Raw genomic sequence first — 17,787 nt, forward strand, 5'->3', positions numbered from 1 at the left:
TGTTGACATATAAATATCAATTTTTAAAACTAAAAATAGATGAAATTTTTAAGAGAATGATCTACTTATTCTTTGATCTAACAGGGATGGATTGATTTGCTATTTTTTTATTAGGGGATAAAATGCAAATTGACTCTTATTACAAAAATCTTTATGATATTTTTATCCACATTTTAGTTCTTTTTTGTAATTATGTTAAAATTGAACGATGTGGACCAATTAAATTATTACACGAGATTGTTACATCAGTGGATGGCTTGGCATGTTTGTCACGTGTCTAAATTTAATTAGTCTCAATCATTTAATTGTGCTAAAATTAGCTAAAAGACAGAAGTTAAATTTGAGAACCAATTAAACCGAAGAGAAAAGCTTAAGCATCAATTTTGAACAATAAAATCAAATTTAGATACTAAAAATTAAATTTACCTTTTTTTCAATTATACCATTGCTTAGGAAAGTTAAGCTGGCCCGTTAAAAGTTCATTGGCCCGAATTCGAGAAAGGCTTTAGGAATAGAGAGACGATATAAAAAGTTTAAAATCCGTCATAAGTCTCTATACTCTTTAAAAATTCAGAATTTTGTCTCTCTATTTTCATTTCTAAAAATTTAGTCCCTTTAATTATGAAATTTTAAAATTCAAATCTAATTATTAATGCTGTTAAATTTTTTGATTAAATTTAATTTCATTACAACGACGTTTTTTTGTAATTACATTAGCTACCAAGTGAGTTTTTATTATTATTTCAAAATGTCACACAACAAATTTAACAATGTTAACCGTTAGACCTAAATTTTGAAATTTGGAAAGTAAAGAGATTAAATTTCTGAAAATAAAAGTCCAAAAACTAAATTCTAATTTTTGAAAAAATTACGGAGACTTGTGACATATTTTAACCATATAAAATATAAACCTTCTTGTTACAAATAAATATATTACAGTACTGCTGCACAGTTGCACAGTTGCTTGAAATAGTAATGTTAATGTTTTAAACATAATGGTGTCCTACGTTCAAATCAGGGATGAAGCTAAAAATTTAATGGTGATGGGCCAAAATTGAATTGAAAATTTTGGGGGGTCTAAAATGCAATTACACCGAATTTGAATTGAAAATTTTGAGGGTCCAAAATTCTTTTATAACTCTCATAAAAAAATTAAAAAATTGTTTTATAATAAGGGTAAATTAATTGTGACACCTCTAATTTGACCCTAGTCGGAAAGTGGTTTTGGGACCACAAAATCGAGTCACAAAAATAATTAATTGTTATATTCTATGCTTATTATTTGTGAATAAGTATGTGTAAAAATTTCATGTTTTAATTTTGTCATTTGGATGTGAAATTAGCTAAAAAGGACATATTTGAGAAACTTTAAAAATATGATAGGCAAATGTCCGAGTGATTAAAATGTTAAATTACTAAAGTTGTGGACTTGCATGTCAAATGACCCACTTTTAACATTAGTGGATGATAATGATGTTATGATTTTGGCATTATGTGTATATTATATTTAGTAAATAATATTTAATAGTTTATAATTTGAAAACAGAATTAAATAAAAAAGAATGGTGATAAAAACAAAGAAACTTTTCTCTTTGTTTTCTCTTATTGCCGTAACTAAGCAAGAAAGAAAGGAAAGAACACCAAAGGCACTCGGTCACTTGGTGTTGGGAATTAAGGTGAGATTTCATGTATTTTATTTTTAATTTTTGCGAAATGTTGTTAGTTTTGAAGCTCACAACATGACTCATATGTTAATTTTTGTGAATTTATTTCATAAAGCATTCGGTCATGGCTTCAAGGATTAGATTGTGGATGTTTTGATGATAAGTGTTTATGGATGAGGATAGACTAATTAAATTTGCTATGAGGGGCAAGTTTGAGTAAAATTTCATTTGGTTATTAAAGTGCAAAGTAAGGTTGTGCCAAGTTCTTGGAAATTATATTTTAAATGTTAGATTGTAATTATACGAATGCCGAATGAGGAATTGAATGGGGAGTTGAACTAAATTATTGTTTATTAAAATATTGATGCATTCAGCCATGAATTTGCAATATGTTATAAATTGAGTGTTAATTGCCTTGATGAACAAAAAGGTGGTTAAATGAGTGCATGTGGTTTTAGGAATTTTGTTAAGTGAGGTTATAGGTGATTAAAATGAGCAAATTGTATGCGGCAATTAAAGTGAAGTATGAAACTTGTGCTTAATTGTGGAATGCTATAATTAAATTGCTAATATATGTTTATATACTTGCCGAATTTGAATTAAGGTGAAAGACGAGGTAAAGAATGAGTTTGAGTTGAAAATTTATAATTGTAATTAAATTGATAGCATATATTTATATATTAGCCGAATATGTGCTAAAATGAGAAATGAAATGAAGGATTAAGTTTGAATATTTATTTGAGTGGTCTCAAGTATTGAAACAAGCCCATGACAAAATCTAGTTAATGGAAAAAGATGACATTCGGCCAAGGAAGTTTTGTGATAGTATTTTTTTTTGGCTAAGGATGCTTTGTATGTTATGCATGATGTGTTTAATGTCTTGATGAACAAGTAGTCATTAAATGAGGCTAAGCTTGTGAAATTATGAGTTTGGATGAATATATATATATATATATATGTATTCAGCAATGTGTAAAATATTGATTGTTTTAAATGGTTCGTAGTTAAGTGGAAATGGAAGCTTGATAAAAAAAAATTATGTTAAGGATGAGTAAAAGGTAAGTGCATTCGGCCATTAAACATGTGCTTAATTGTTGATGAATGGTTGTAAAGAAAATACATATAGGTCAAATATAGCCTTGGATAAAAGAAGATTTTTATGTATTGAATTTGTAACATGGTTATGCCGATTGTGAACATGTGATAAAGAATTATTCAAATGGTTGTTTAAATAATATTCAATTTATTAGAATATGTATAATTAGTTAAAGTGTAAACTTTGCATGTGTATTAAAGGTTTTTATGTGATATTCGGCCTTGGGAAATCTAAGCTTAAAAAGGTTTGAATGTTAATTGGGTTGTCTCTTTAATGGCCGAATGTGCTAAAAGTTAATGCATGATTTAGTTTAATCGATGTAATGATACAAATTATGATATTTACTTGTGGTTTTGAAGTATAGAAAATTTGTTAAGTTGATTAAGTGGTTGCCGAATGTGAAATTTAGGTAAGGAAATGTGTACAAATAATATTTGTACGGATAATTGGTTTAAAGGGGTTGGCATTATACATTGTGGATATGGTGTTATTAATGTAAAGCACTTTAGTATAGACGTATATACATATGGTCACTTAGAACGTATTGAGATGGCCGAATAAGGCTAACGATGAGTATGCTTTGATTTTCTATAATACTTAGTAATTTGTTTAAGGTGATTAAAGATGTGTACGATTATTTTATATTGAGCTAAAAGTAGTTATATGGCCTATTAAATTTCTTGTGGTATTCGGCCATAAGCAAGCACAATGGGATTTTAATAAGTTAAATTTGTTTTAGATTAAGCTCAAGAGCTTAAGGAGCCTAATTCGGATAGGGGAAAAGCTAAACTAACCAAATAGCCGATCCGTAGTCGTTCGATGACATTCGAGGTAAGTCTCTAAGTAATTAAACCTATTTTGAGTTTTGATTAATGGATACTATTATAGAAATGGCTAAATTGAAAAATATGATGTGGCCATGATATGTTCTAAGGCCGAATGGAAAATTTTACGTATTTGAATCAATTTACTAATGTGATTTTGTACCTAAGACGAAATAAAATGACAAGGCGTAATATCTAGCTTAAGATCGAATGGCCAATGTGATGAATGTGAAAGTGTGTATATGTGATAAGGCCGAATGGCCAATGTGATGAATATGAAAGTGTGTATATGTGATAAGGCCGAATGGCCAATGTGATGAATGTGAAAGTGTGTATATATGATAAGGCCGAATGGCCAATGTGATGAATGTGAAAGTGCATACATGAGATAAGGCCGAATGGTTAATGTGATATATGTGTAAGTGAATATGTGATAAGGCCGAATGACCAATTGTGAAAAGTGTGCAATATTAGATATTTAATGAGTCCAAAGTTAGTAAAAATATAAATTAATATATATTAAATGAATTGTGCTGAGATTGTATCCGGGTTAGAAACCCGCTGGCTTCATGCTGGGATTGTATCCGGGTTTAAAGTCTCGCAGGCTTAATGCTGGTGAATTAAGTAAGATTATGATTTTAAATGTTCGCAGTGAGCTACCATCAAGTAAGTACTATACATTTAAGATGTTCAGATACATATTACCTCCTTATTTGTAAGTTTACCTCAAAGTGAATCACTAGCATTCAAGAAAAACGTATATGTGATTGATTATTATATTTCGAAAATGAGGATGACCTAATCAGTCTTGGTATGCTTGTATAATGTAGTATATACTAAGCTTTCATGTTTGTACTCGTGTACATTCGGCCAACGATTCGGTGAATTATTAGTATTAAAGAACGATACATATGTGGGAATGATTATTATATCTTTGAATAAGGGAATAATCTATTCGGTCAATGGTTGTTAGTATGAAAAAGTATTTGATTTAAATTTATCGTATGAGCTTTAAGTAAAGAAAAGTATGTGCTGAGATTTATATATGTAATTGTGCATATTCGCCAAAAAGGCCTTATAAATTGAGAATAAATTGTATTGACTAGATGTACAAATGCAAGGGAAGGATTGTATTTTGTCAACCTCACGATATGTGATAAGGTTTATGTTTGGTTCATTGCGTACCCATACTGTAATTCAATACATGCCACGTTGAAATACTCGAAAGTTTTGATGCGATTATGAAATAAGGAATTAAGTTTTTATATATATATATATATATATATATATATTCATGTATGTGCATGAAACGAGTACGTTTGAGCAAGTGATTATGATTATTGAAAGAGTATATGTTATGCTAAATGAGTAGTGACTCTATGAATCTATTCATGATAGATTATGATATTACTATGTGCTTCTAAATATGGAAACTAAACGTAGTAAAAGTATTATGTTTTAGTTTGATTGATTGAATTAGAAGTAGATATGAGGTTTCTAGATGCGAAAGACTATGTGAATCAAATTTGGAAGAAATAGATCAACTATATATGCGTGCATGAGGTTTGAACTATGTGACGGAATGGTGAGATCTCTTGATATTGTTAAACGGGGTTTCTGCAAGGTCTAAGACGATGAGGCTTAGTAATGAAACGACAGTTAAAGATGTTTAATACATTAAGTTGGCCAGGTATGTATCAGGTACTTGTATGTGATTTTCAATTCGGATTAGGTCAAAAGTATACAAAGCGATGCATATGTAAATAAGTGTATGAATGCAAATGTGACCACAGTCCATGTGACTATGATACATTTGGCCAATGTGTTATGCCATAAGAATGTATTCGATTAAACTATAATAGAGGCATTTAGATTAGAGTGTAATTATGAGCTAAGTGTGCCTTGTGAGCATACGAATATTTGACCATTTTGGTCATTATCATGAAATAATTTGTGGTAACTAAATGATGTGGTTATTGAAATTATAGTTCGTTATGGAGCTCTAGAGTGACTTCATTGATTAGAAAAAATCGAGTGATAAATGATAATTGAATTTGATTATGCAAAATTATCGTTTTACTTAAGACTTACTAAGCTTATGTAAGCTTACTCCGTTTGTCTTTTGTCTTTGTTTTATAGATTGTGGACTCTGATTACCAGCTCAGGGATCGTCAGCACTTCATCACACTATCTACTATTATGGAAATCTTGTGATTTGGATTTAGCTTATGGCATGTATAGGATAGATTATACTAGAATTACATCATAACTATTGTTTATAAGCCATGCGAATATGGCATCCTTTGGAAGTCTACTTTTATAAGTTATAAGTTTGATCTTTGTTTGTGTTTAGAAATTTAATTAAATGAATAATCTTTATTCACGAAAAAAAAAATGTTCAAAATTTTACTGTTTTGATCTGCTTCCAAATTTTCTGGTAACGCCTCGTCCTATTTCGGTGACGGTTACGGGATAAGGGTGTTACACTAATAATAGTCACTCTTGTTTGTCTCAAATTATATTTTAGTCACTTATGTTTGAAATGTTATGTTTTAGTCACTTACGTTATAATTTTGTTACGAAGTGGTCACTCTACCTTTAAGTTCCATTACCTCCCTAATGGTAGTCCTACATGACAATCCAAATGGGTTTTAAATGTTAACTTGGATGTCCTACGTGATAGCCCAAATTAAATTTATTTAATTAAAAACATATTTTCAAGTTGGCATTTAAAACCTATTTAGACTACCACGTAAGACTGTCGCTAGGGAGGTAATGGAGTTTAACGGTGGAGTGACCATTTCGTAACAAAACGATAATGTAAGTGACTGAAACAGAACATTTCAAAAATAAGTGATTAAAATGTAATCCGAGTCAAACAAAGTGACTATTTTTGTAGTTTGAATTTTGTAGTTTGACCTTATAATACTATAAAAAATAAAGCTGGGTTAGATTTTGATTTAACTAGACTTTGCATTTGTTTTCAAATTATTATTATTATGGTTAAATTATGATTGTAGTATTTGTACTATGATAAAATTTAAAATTTAATCCCTCTACTTTAAATTCAATCTAGATTCACCCATCTAACTATGCTGAGTTTTTTTACTGTGATCAAATTAGGGATTTAGTCCATTTAACTTATTTTTTCGTTACAATTCAATCCTCTAATATTAAACAAAAATGTAAAGAAAAGAAAAACATGATCCGTATCTTGTTCCTTAAAATTTATTGATTAACCATTAAACCATGCATGATCTTTAGAACACCAACAATGATAAAAATAAATTAACCCAACAACTCTATGATCCCAGCTGACATAAGAGAAAGATCATGAACAAGTCTATTCCTATCACTAAAAGGAGTTTTCTCAGAAAACTGCTTATCGCACGCGTTGACATTAATCGCCACCGTCGCCGCATCGTATCTCGATGTGGCATAGTCTTTAGAACTCAAAGCAGCAATTGCTTCCGGCAGTAGCCTTTCGACCGACGCATCATACGAGTCAATGCAAGTGCCATAAGATCTGTACAAGACAGGGTCCGAAACATTCTTGAATAGATCCACAATGAAATTCAATGTGGCATTAGCCTTGTCTATGACTATCTCGACCGATATTTTAGCTAGGCCTTCGAGGTTTGCGTTCGAGCTTCGAGGGCTGATCGAAGAGTCGAGTCACAAAGGGCGAAAAACCCAGATTGCCTGCATGTTTGTTCGATCAAATCCAATGTTTTCTTGTTTGAAATTGAAATTGCTTGTGTTGCAAGGAACCCAAGGATTAGAGAAAACAAAAGTGGAGCTTTTAAATTTTGAGGCATGATTTTGTTCATACTTTGAGATGGCTGGTAATTGAGGGTTTAGGGTTAGGGTTCCTCCTTTTTAAAGCTTTGGGGATTTCAAATTTTAAACTGAATTTTGGGCACTTGTTTAGGAAATTAATGTTTCATATATGGAATCAAAGTTAATGGCATAATATAACATAACCGATGGTTTGTGAATTAACCATGGAAGCTTTTTACTAATATATGTTAAATTAGTCCTTGTACTTTTCAAGTTTTCAAATATCAATCCTCACCAAATGATAACTACATATGTTCTATTATTTTCGAAATCTAATATGAAAAACATACGTGTAATGTCATGTTAGCTTGTTATTTCCATGTATTTCTCACTAAAAATTCAGGTGATGGATTAACGACTATAATTTTCGTCAATATTGAAATTCCAAATTCCAAAAAGTATAAAGACTTAAAATGATCCAATTAGAGAATATGAACTAAGTCTACAACTAGTAATTAAATTTAACCAAATGGATGTAAATTCTTTGTTTGGTTCAAAGCTAAAATTTCAAATTTTGAAAAGTATAGGAATAAAAATTGACCAATTCAATAAGAACATAGACTGAAATTGATCAATTTAAAATAAGGGACTAAATCCATAACTTTTTCAAAGTATAGGGATTATTAAAAAAATTTAACCAACCAATATATCAATAAAATTTAGAAGGGATAAAACAATATTGAGCGAACTTGGTAAAATTTTCCAACTTGGTCTTAAATTTTCTTTGATACATTAATCTTGGATTTTGTCAACTTTTTTCAATTGGCATAATGACTTTTTTGGCCCTCCAACTTTACAAAAAAATTTATTTGAGCCCTTCATTTAAATTTTCGCCTCTTTTAGCTCTTGAAATTGTATTTTTTGTCAATCACTCAAAAATGGATGGAAAAGTTTGACATACACATGGATGACATGTAAGCATTTAATTAAATTTTAGAAATTTTAAAATATTTTTATACTTTTTTAATAATTTTAATGATTTTAATTTTTAAATTTTTTTGAATTTTAAAATTTAAAATTTTAATTAAATGCTTACATGTAATACATGTATGCTATATCAACAAAGTTAAAAAACGTTAACTTTTCCATCTATTCTGTGGTGACTTGACAAAAAAATACATGTTCAATGATAAAAGAGACGAAAAATTAAATGGAAGGGTAAAATAATTTTTTTTTTGTAAAACTGGAAGGCCAAATAAGTTATTATGCCTTTCAAATTTGGCTTTTTAAACTTGGATCCCGTTAAAATATGGCAACATGCTATTTTGAGATTTCGTTGCTTCATTACTTGAAAATTTAAAACATGCACAATCTAAAAATTAAAAAAAAAATTAAAAATTTAGGTGATAACGTGGTACAATCTTAGAGTGTCATTTCATTATAATATTTAGAATTACTCATAATCTATTCTCAATCTTTTAATAGGATGATAATACATTTTTGCGCACTAGAATTCATGTTCTTTTGCAATGACACTAATATCGATACCATTCGAGCTAAAACTCGATCGAGATTATTTATTTATTTTAATAAAATATTCCATTAAAATTTCAATTTATGGTGATGGAGAAAATCATGGTCAAAAATCAAGGATTATCAATTATTTCTAATTCAATTTTTTTAAAAAATATTTACCCTTTTTACTTATAAATTTGTACTATAAATATTTTTAACATAAGAAAAATAACTTTTCTCATGATAAAAAGTTAGCAGACTACGGGCCGGTGGCCCACCTGGCTTAGTTAGCTAAGCCCACGGAATAGTTCCCAAGTATTTTCTTTAATATTGGATCAATTCAAATTCAAATTATTATCGAATCGATTAAACCATCATTTTATATGATTTGATTAAATAAATTATTAAAAGTTATAAAAATGTTAAAATTAAAAGATTGTTCAGCTGAGTCAATAGTCGGTCCAATTGGGTTTTTAGTTTGGTTCCATTGATTTGCACTCATTCGTGTGTCTATCAATTTGATTCCTCTCTCTAGATCAATACTTCGGTCGATTCTTGATCCAATTAGTTTGATCGACCATTTGATCCGGTTCAAATAAATAGGATTCAAATTAAATATTTTTTTTAAAAATATTTTATTCAGTTAAAAATGTATGCATTTAATATAATATATATATTTTTAATTTTTGGCGTAATATATCATTTGATACTTGAGTTTGACACTTTTTCTAATGTGGTATCTGTGTTATTTTTTTGTTTAATCTGGTACTTGTATTTGACAAAAGTTATATGTTTTGGTACTCAAAAGTAACAGTGTTAACTTTTTAATGTTTAATTCGGGTTTTAAGATTGATTTGATGAAAGTTAATTGCTAATATTAAAACAAAAAAAATATGATTTTTTTTTATCAAATCAACTCCAAAACCCAAGTTAAAAAAGAACATTATTCAGACACAAGAACAGACACAAGCTAGCAATAGTCATCAAATATCAAACCAACCTCAGTTCTACGAGACTTATTTGATTGTAAAGCAGTTATCACCTTAATGCTATTAGCTGTGGCCCCGACAGTCCCCCAAGGAACGCCCCATTCTCATCACGAAGAACAGCCCTGAAGCTCGCCCTCCAGTCAGGCAGCATGCCAAACTCCACACAGCAGTAGCGGAACTAGGCTACATCACAAAAGTGGGTAACAGTCGTTGGTACGCGGCACTTGAAGCTGCCCAATCGTGGATAAAACGTGCAGCAAAGGCCACAAAGATGCCGCAGCCACGTACTCCCCTTGCCAAAGATAACAGTTCCGAAAATACCACAAACTTCAAGCCGTCACCGCGACTATTTCAAGCAGGCTACTGTCAGAAGAATATAAGAGCCCAAAAATCCACTGTTCAAACGATGTGTATCAACAGTGACTGCAACAAGAGACTGGGTGGCAAAAGAACATGTTATTGTTTATAAATGATGATATCTAATTTTTTTTATATAATGCCTAAAATTATCTATAATCTCTTCTTAACACATAAATAGTGGATAATGCACTTCAGTACATTCGAACCCACATCATTTTACATTAACAACAATACTTATACCAATCGAATTAAAACTTAATCTACATTCATTAATTTTTTAAGGTATTATTTATTGATGTTACATGAAATTACGAGTTTATACGAAACATTATTCAAATTTATATTTATTAAAAAAGAACATTCTAGATATAAATTTTTAATTCTAGAAATTCAAGAGCCAAACACGTGTACCTAAAAGGACATAAAAGCATTAAGTGACAAATAAGTTAAAAATTCAGGGTTCCCAATTTTGACTCGTGAACCACCAAAAAAGGGGATATTGTAAATGGGTTAAATTGATGCATTATTTTATGAAACCCCAAATTACTTAAAATTTCTTAATTTTTGTAGTTAGGAATAAGTGATTGATTGAAGTGGTAACAGTTTTTTCTTTATAGAAAAAGAGGATTATAAATTTAAATCTTGAAAACCGTTAGAAATTAATCACAAGTCTAATTTGACTGGAAGATGCTCTAAAAGTATAAGGACTAAATTATCAATTTGTTAAAAGTATAAGTCTCGTGGTATATTTTAACCGAATAATAGTGTATTGGCTTTCGCAAGATTGTTTGTGGTTAAATTATTTGATGGGTCCTTGTATTATAGGTTCTCTCTATTATAAAACCAAAAAATTTTAAATTTTGGATATTAAATTAGTAAAATTTTAATTTAACCTTTTCAAATTTTGTGAAGTTGTAAGTTAATATAACGGTAAAATCACGATTTAATCCTAACAAAATTTATAATTCAACTCAAACTCCCCTAATATAAAATTTCTAGGTCCACTCCTAATTACACACAGACCTATCAACTATTTTTTTTTGTATTTTTTTATGTCCGTTTTACTATTCATGAAGATAATTTTTTCGGAGTTAATGTTTATTCTTATCATCAATTTTGTCTCGAAAGTTTGAACCTAAATTCTCTTCCTAAAAGTACAATTTGACGTGTTGATACTAAATTTGTCCATGACTCGACTAAAAGGCCTGCTCAAAAAATAATAAAGGTTTTGACAAAAATATAAATTTGAAAAATAGACTAAAGCTAAAGAAAATAAAGCTCAATTAGAAAATTGGTTAGGCCTTGGGTAAGGCTCTTTTAGCCTAAGCCTAGCCAGAATTTGTTGGGAAACATTTTTAAATATATATAATATAAAAAATTAAAAATTAATACGAATGAGTCAAGTTGGATTTAAGTAAAATTTTAAGCTCATTTTTTTAGTTGAGATAGGTCCGGGCCAATCAAATAGGCCTAAAGGTTCGACCTATGGACAAATCTAGTTAATACCTGTCAAAGTAATTTAATTACTATTCTTAGAATTAAACTGAATTGATTAGATTAAGAATCAATCGAAATACCGATTCAAAATAAAAATTAGACCAATAAACCTACCAACCAATTGAACTAAAAACCGATAATCTAACATACGCATTGCTCACCTTAGCATTGATTCATGTGGGAACACAAAGAAAAAACATCTCATCCTAGCATTGATTCATGTGAGAACACAGAAAAAGAACTTTAACCCCCCAAATAAAAAACCAAAATCCAAATCCAAAAAAGCACCCCTTTTCATGTTCTAACCCTCCTATAAAAACAAGATGAATCCAATCACCATCTTAAAAAGAAAAACTCCAAACAAAGCCAATCAATCATCCCCTTCCATCCATATAGCCATTTTTCTCATCATCACCACACATAAACGCACACAAAATGAACACCCATTCTCTCAAACTTCTCCTTATTCTCCTCACAATCACTTTCCCGTCAACCCAATGTGATGATGATCTTGTAGACCAAATATGCAAAAAAACACCCTTCTATGACCTATGTATCTCCACTTTAAAATCCAATTCCAATGGCAAAGACGTGAAAGGTTTAGCCAGTGTAATGGCTGACACCATGTTGTCTAACGCCACCGACACATTGAGCTACATCCGAGCCGAAATAAACCGAACCCCAGATCCTAAAATTGAGAGGGCATTAGCTTATTGTGCCGAGCTTTATATACCAGTGGTGAAGTATAATCTTCCACAAGCCATTGATGCTTTGAGTAAAGGGCAGTTCGAGTTCGCCGCCGATGGGATATCGGATGCGGCTAAAGAAGCAGATTCTTGTGAGAAGATGATTTCGTGGTCGCAGGAATTGGCGGCGTTGAGTGATCGGAATAAGTTGATTCATAACTTATCTGATGTGGCCGTCGCCATTGTTAAGATTTTGCTTAAAGGTTGATGGAATTTGAAACTGTGGGGGATTTTGGTGACGAATTGCTTGTGTGTGTAATTTAGTTTTCTGGCTGTGAATTTTTTTATATTCTGTCTGGGGTTTGGGAGTGTTGTTGTCATTTAAGTGTTGAGAAAAAATTTCAACCGTAGATTTAGCATCTTTTATTTTTCCTTTTTGGTTTAATTTTGAGTTTGGTCCTTTCACTTTACCTAGGTGGAAAATTTGGCTTTTCTTTTTAATTTATTTGTTTGTAAATTTGTATTAATTTGTTGCATATACGTTAATAACAAAAATTAATGGTAATAAAAAATAGGGTTTAGTTTAATGGTAAAATATAAAATGAGGAAAATTAAAATACATAGGTTCAATTTTTCTTATATATATATTTATATAAATAAAAGATATAAAATAATGAAATACCTCGAAATAATACAATTTATTTTGTAAATTGAGGATATTTTTATCTTTTTCCAATTAAATCGGTACCTGATTAAACTGTGATCCCAATTTATGAAAAAGCGTACTATGTGGGTCAAATATAAATTTATATAACAAATTTTATAAAAAAAAGTTGAAATAAAAATAAAATATGATTTTCGTTGAAATGTTAAAGTTAAGATTATAAATACAATAGGTCAAAATATAAAAACACAATAATGTTGTCAAAATAATTTTTTTGTGTTATGAAAATAAATAGTTTTAAGTAATTTCACAACCGAGTTAAGATCTAATTAGTGAGTGACATCAATTCGCAAAATACTTTTATATATAAATAAATAGTGTTATCCAATTGGACTACCTTTTAATTTTCAAAAATACTATCCAATTTATGATAAATTAGTGGAACAAAAATTTAATTTTTAAATAATAATGGGATGAAATCCATAGCTTTTGTCTTTATTGATTCCTATTTTTTCTTTTGTTGTCATTTCATTCTATCAACATTTTAATTTTAAATTTTTATTTTACACATTTAGTTTTTGTCAAATTGGCTAGATTGAATGAAAAAGTTAACAGATCGTTAAATTTATTGACATGGATGACTATATGATGATGTGGCATTTCACATATATGCCACATCCTCAACTAGCAGTACTATTAGACTTCATTCTCTCTTCCCTGTCCAAACATATAATTAGATCGCTTCAATAATCACTATAAATCCATGAAAATAAAACCAAATTTTCGAACTACTCAAGCCCTGATCTCTTTTTTTGGCTGTCAAATCATCATTGATTTTCAGTATGGGTTTTCTCTTGTCGAGGTCTCTCATTTCACCATTCAAATTTTCAAACAAATACCTAATGATCCTCTTGTAGTTCTCAATTTAAATTACGAGTTTCTCTCATATTTGTCGAAGAGAATCCTTAAAGAGTTTCAAAGTTTTTTCAGAATTATTTAAGTTACAAATCTTGAAATCAACCAATGTCTTTGTTTTTAACTATTCGATTGTTTTTTACACTTCATTGAGATCATGTGTAATGTATACTTGGATACAATCCCATTATTTACAACATTTATAATTTAATAAGTTTATATAATTTTAATATTTAATATTTTTATATTTTTCTTGAAAATTATATATATATAAAACAAAATGATAAAAATATATATGAATTATTTATGCATGAAAAATTATATATAGAAAAACAATAAATCTATTATATTTTAAACAAATTAAAATAAACACTAACAAATAAATTTTTTGTTGTTGTTGTTGATTATGACTTACTCTAAGCATTATATCAAAATTCTTTTCTTTTTGGGTAAACTACACTTGAGGTAACTGAACTATTAGCAAGTTCATGTTTTGGTCACTCAACTTCAAAAAGTTACAAAAGTGGTTTCTAAACATTTTTTTCAAAAAGTCCGACTAGCGAGCTTCGAGCGACAATTCGACGATTGATACAATAGATCAATACCCATCAATAAGTAGAAAAACATTTATTAGATCCAAATCGATCTAATGAGCAATATTGAATATTGGAGAAGAAAGTTATTTAGATTTTACTTCACAAATTCATAATACTCAAAACAATTTTATGGAAAAAAACAAAAATAAGAAAAAGCAAGAAAATAAGAGCTTTCGATTGGTACAGACAGTGTGAACAATAAAGGCCATACTACAACGATTTTAATAGCTTAATACGTAAATTAAAACTTTCGAATTATTTAATGATCATTTTATCACTCTTTAAACCCGATGACACTTCAACATTTAATCTTTTTATATAATTGATGAATTTTTTAATTTTAATATTTTTACATATCTTTTATATAAGTATATAAAATATATTTAAAAATAATAATAAATCCGAAACAATCAAAACTAGAATAAAAAAAATTATAACCCAATTAAGTGGGATATTGTTGACCAGTCCAGATCACAATATTAAAGACACACACACACAAAGAAAAGAGGCCACGTGAATCCACATGACATCAACACTGTAACACCCAAATGCAGGATCCAAAAGCTGGCATTGACAATCCCACATCACATCATTCAATTCTTCTTCAAAATTCGACAAAAATAATATTATTTATTTATTTATTTATTGTTTGATTTACACATCTAAAATCAAATAAAAATAAAAAGCTCAAACATCTTCATTTAAGGTTGAGTTCGGATAAGTGATTCGCATAATCTTACTATCACCGCTGTTTTTATACTAACTATAAATAAACACACCGCTCATCCAAATCCACCCTAAATAATATGATTAAAAAAAAAACAAGAAATACCCTAAACCATATATATTTTATTAATGGGATGTCTTTTATGGAAAAAAATTACATAAGATTATTGAGAACCATGACCAAAGATTTTTTACATGGTAATTTAACTCCATAACATCATATATACAAGGGATATAAATTACCATGAAAAAATATATATGGCTTTTGCAGTGAAACACACAATTGTACTTTCATCCAGAAGATTTTGATAGCTTTCCATGGGATTCTAAACCTGCAACCTGTTCCACTAAACTGAAGAACAGAAAAGGGTTATCGGGAATTAGTTCCTTGATCACTAAGTTACGGTAACGAACGTATTGAGTTGAGTGCTACGTACTAGGGAGATTGAGAATCGGGTTGATTTCGAACGCTTGCTGATGGATTTCCGGAGGATTGAAGTGAGGTTAAACCACTTTCTGCTGGGGAAGGAGAGCCTTGGTAAGTCGACGGTGTGCTTCCAGGAGACATTCCTGTGAAAAACGAGCGAAAAAAGAGAGAAACATTTAGCCCGTATTCGATAGCTGGGAAACCGAGACATCTTTTTACAAGTAAACATTACCTTGAAACATTATGACAAGACAAAAAATGATAGTGAACACCATTGCAAACATGTGGCTACTAGAAGATGTTGCCGGCTTAGTAGCTTTCAATTTCTTCAATGCTTTCATCCGTTCGATTCTCGCACGCTTCAACCGTGCAAGTTCTGCAATTTCCTTGATTAGTTTCTGATCAGCCGCCCCCAACGACGGAGCTCTAGGTGGCCTAGGAGGTTTAGGAGGTTTCTTGTTACCCAAGCTTTTACGTTTCTCCTTCACTAACTTATTCTCCTTACCACTTTTATCCTCTTGTCCCTCTACATTAACCGACAGCAAATTCTCGACACAAACCCTACCGGAATTCGAAGCATCACTGGACAAAGACCCCTCGACGGAACTGACTTCAACCTTAGAAAACCTAGAATCTTCACCTACACTAAGAGCTACTCCATTTTCAAGGCCAAGTTCTAAATCTTTAAACTTAGAAACCATCTCATCCATGGACAAATCCAAAGCACAACCTTAAGAATCAGCCCCTACACAATAAATGGCCTCCCACGAAGATATATTTAGCAACTTTCAAGCTTTAAAATCACAATAGCAGCTTAAATTTAACTTAATATACAAGCCTTATAAGTTTTGCCCAATGAAGCCCTTAATATCAGACCCTGCATCCATCATATAAAAATTTCAATAGATAATTCCAAAATGTCCAAAAAGGATCAACAATGCTTTGTTACAAATAATAGCAACACAAACCCAGAAAATATAGCAATCAAAACCCAATATTCATCAATACCCAGTAAAGAAAATGCTTCATTTATCAAAAAAAAAATCATATCAGAAAATAAAAAAGAAAATACCTTTGAAAGAAAGTAGAAAGATCCCAGATCCGATTTTAAGGGGAAAAAAGAGTATACAGAACAAGGTGGAAATGAAAGCAGTGCAGAGATTTTAAGAGATTTGGATTCAAAAACTACAGAAATGAGGGAAATTTGAAACTGCTAGAACAAATGGAAACTTCACTTTCTCTGTAACCAAACAGAGAGAAAAAAAGGTACCATATTTTTGGGATATTCGTTGTGTTTTTAAATATAAACTGCACCGACACGATGCAGTCCCCATCGGTGGGCGTCCCTTTCCGTTTTTCTCATTATTTCTGTTAGGATAAATCAACATTTAGCCCCTGAATTTGACGATTTTGTTCATTTTAGTCCCTATTTTTCGGTCCACATCAATCCTATAAATTGGTAGATTTTTCAATTTATTCTACAAAATGTAGGTTCCATTGAAGGACATGAAGCTTTAAAATTATACCATAACATTCCCTTGAAAACTTTATGAAAATTGAAAATATATATAATTTCTTAATAACTTTTTCTTGTATCTTTCAGATTTTATACAATATTTTAAAATTTTTAAGTGATGACATGACACTCAAAAGAGAGTTTAAGAATTAAGTTTAGGATTAAATTGAAAAAATTAAAAATTTCTAAAACTAATGCGAACAAAAAAAGTTTAAGGATCAAATTAAAAAAATATCAAATTAAGAGACTAAAATTTACTTTTATCCCTTTCTCTTACGTTACCACCATCAATGCTTTGATGTTTCCTAACGTGCACATTCTTGTGATGTTTTTAATACAATATATAAGATTATGACACTTTTTAGTTGTTAATTGAAATAAATGATTTTTTATGCAAAATTTAATTTTTAATTAAATTACAAAAATAGTCACCTTATTCAGTTTGTTTTATCTTGGTCACTTAACTATGATTTTTTTTTTGTCGCTCAGCTTTTTAAAATTATATATTTTAGTTACTGTTGCCGTTAACTTA

The 17,787-nt window shown here is 30.0% G+C and overlaps 3 protein-coding genes and 1 long non-coding RNA gene across 4 annotated transcripts; 2 read left to right on the top strand and 2 right to left on the bottom strand.

Moving 5' to 3' along the window:
- Positions 1-1,544: 1,544 nt before the first annotated feature.
- LOC108482731 (uncharacterized) lies at positions 1,545-5,988 on the top strand. The gene is made up of 2 exons (XR_008279045.1): positions 1,545-1,676; positions 5,724-5,988. It is a non-coding gene; the product is annotated as an uncharacterized LOC108482731 (long non-coding RNA).
- An 884-nt stretch (positions 5,989-6,872) lies between these two features.
- LOC128280956 (uncharacterized) lies at positions 6,873-10,019 on the bottom strand. Its single transcript, XM_053019592.1, has 2 exons — positions 9,922-10,019; positions 6,873-7,242 (listed from the first exon to the last, which is right to left on the bottom strand). The coding sequence occupies exons 1-2, from the start codon at positions 10,017-10,019 to the stop codon at positions 6,873-6,875; spliced, it is 468 nt and encodes a 155-aa protein (XP_052875552.1).
- Positions 10,020-11,855: 1,836 nt separating this feature from the next.
- Positions 11,856-12,938, top strand: LOC108482077 (cell wall / vacuolar inhibitor of fructosidase 1). The gene has a single exon (XM_017785182.2). It carries the CDS (start codon positions 12,161-12,163, stop codon positions 12,677-12,679), a length of 519 nt encoding a protein of 172 aa, XP_017640671.1. The 5' UTR covers positions 11,856-12,160; the 3' UTR covers positions 12,680-12,938.
- A 2,245-nt stretch (positions 12,939-15,183) lies between these two features.
- On the bottom strand, positions 15,184-17,070 carry LOC108480856 (uncharacterized). The gene is made up of 4 exons (XM_017783978.2): positions 16,812-17,070; positions 15,972-16,616; positions 15,750-15,882; positions 15,184-15,664 (listed from the first exon to the last, which is right to left on the bottom strand). The coding sequence occupies exons 2-4, from the start codon at positions 16,447-16,449 to the stop codon at positions 15,604-15,606; spliced, it is 672 nt and encodes a 223-aa protein (XP_017639467.1). The 5' UTR covers positions 16,450-16,616; positions 16,812-17,070; the 3' UTR covers positions 15,184-15,603.
- Between the last annotated feature and the right edge of the window lie 717 nt (positions 17,071-17,787).

This window comes from Gossypium arboreum, chromosome 1 (assembly GCF_025698485.1).
Source record: "Gossypium arboreum isolate Shixiya-1 chromosome 1, ASM2569848v2, whole genome shotgun sequence".
Lineage (NCBI taxonomy): Eukaryota > Viridiplantae > Streptophyta > Magnoliopsida > Malvales > Malvaceae > Gossypium > Gossypium arboreum.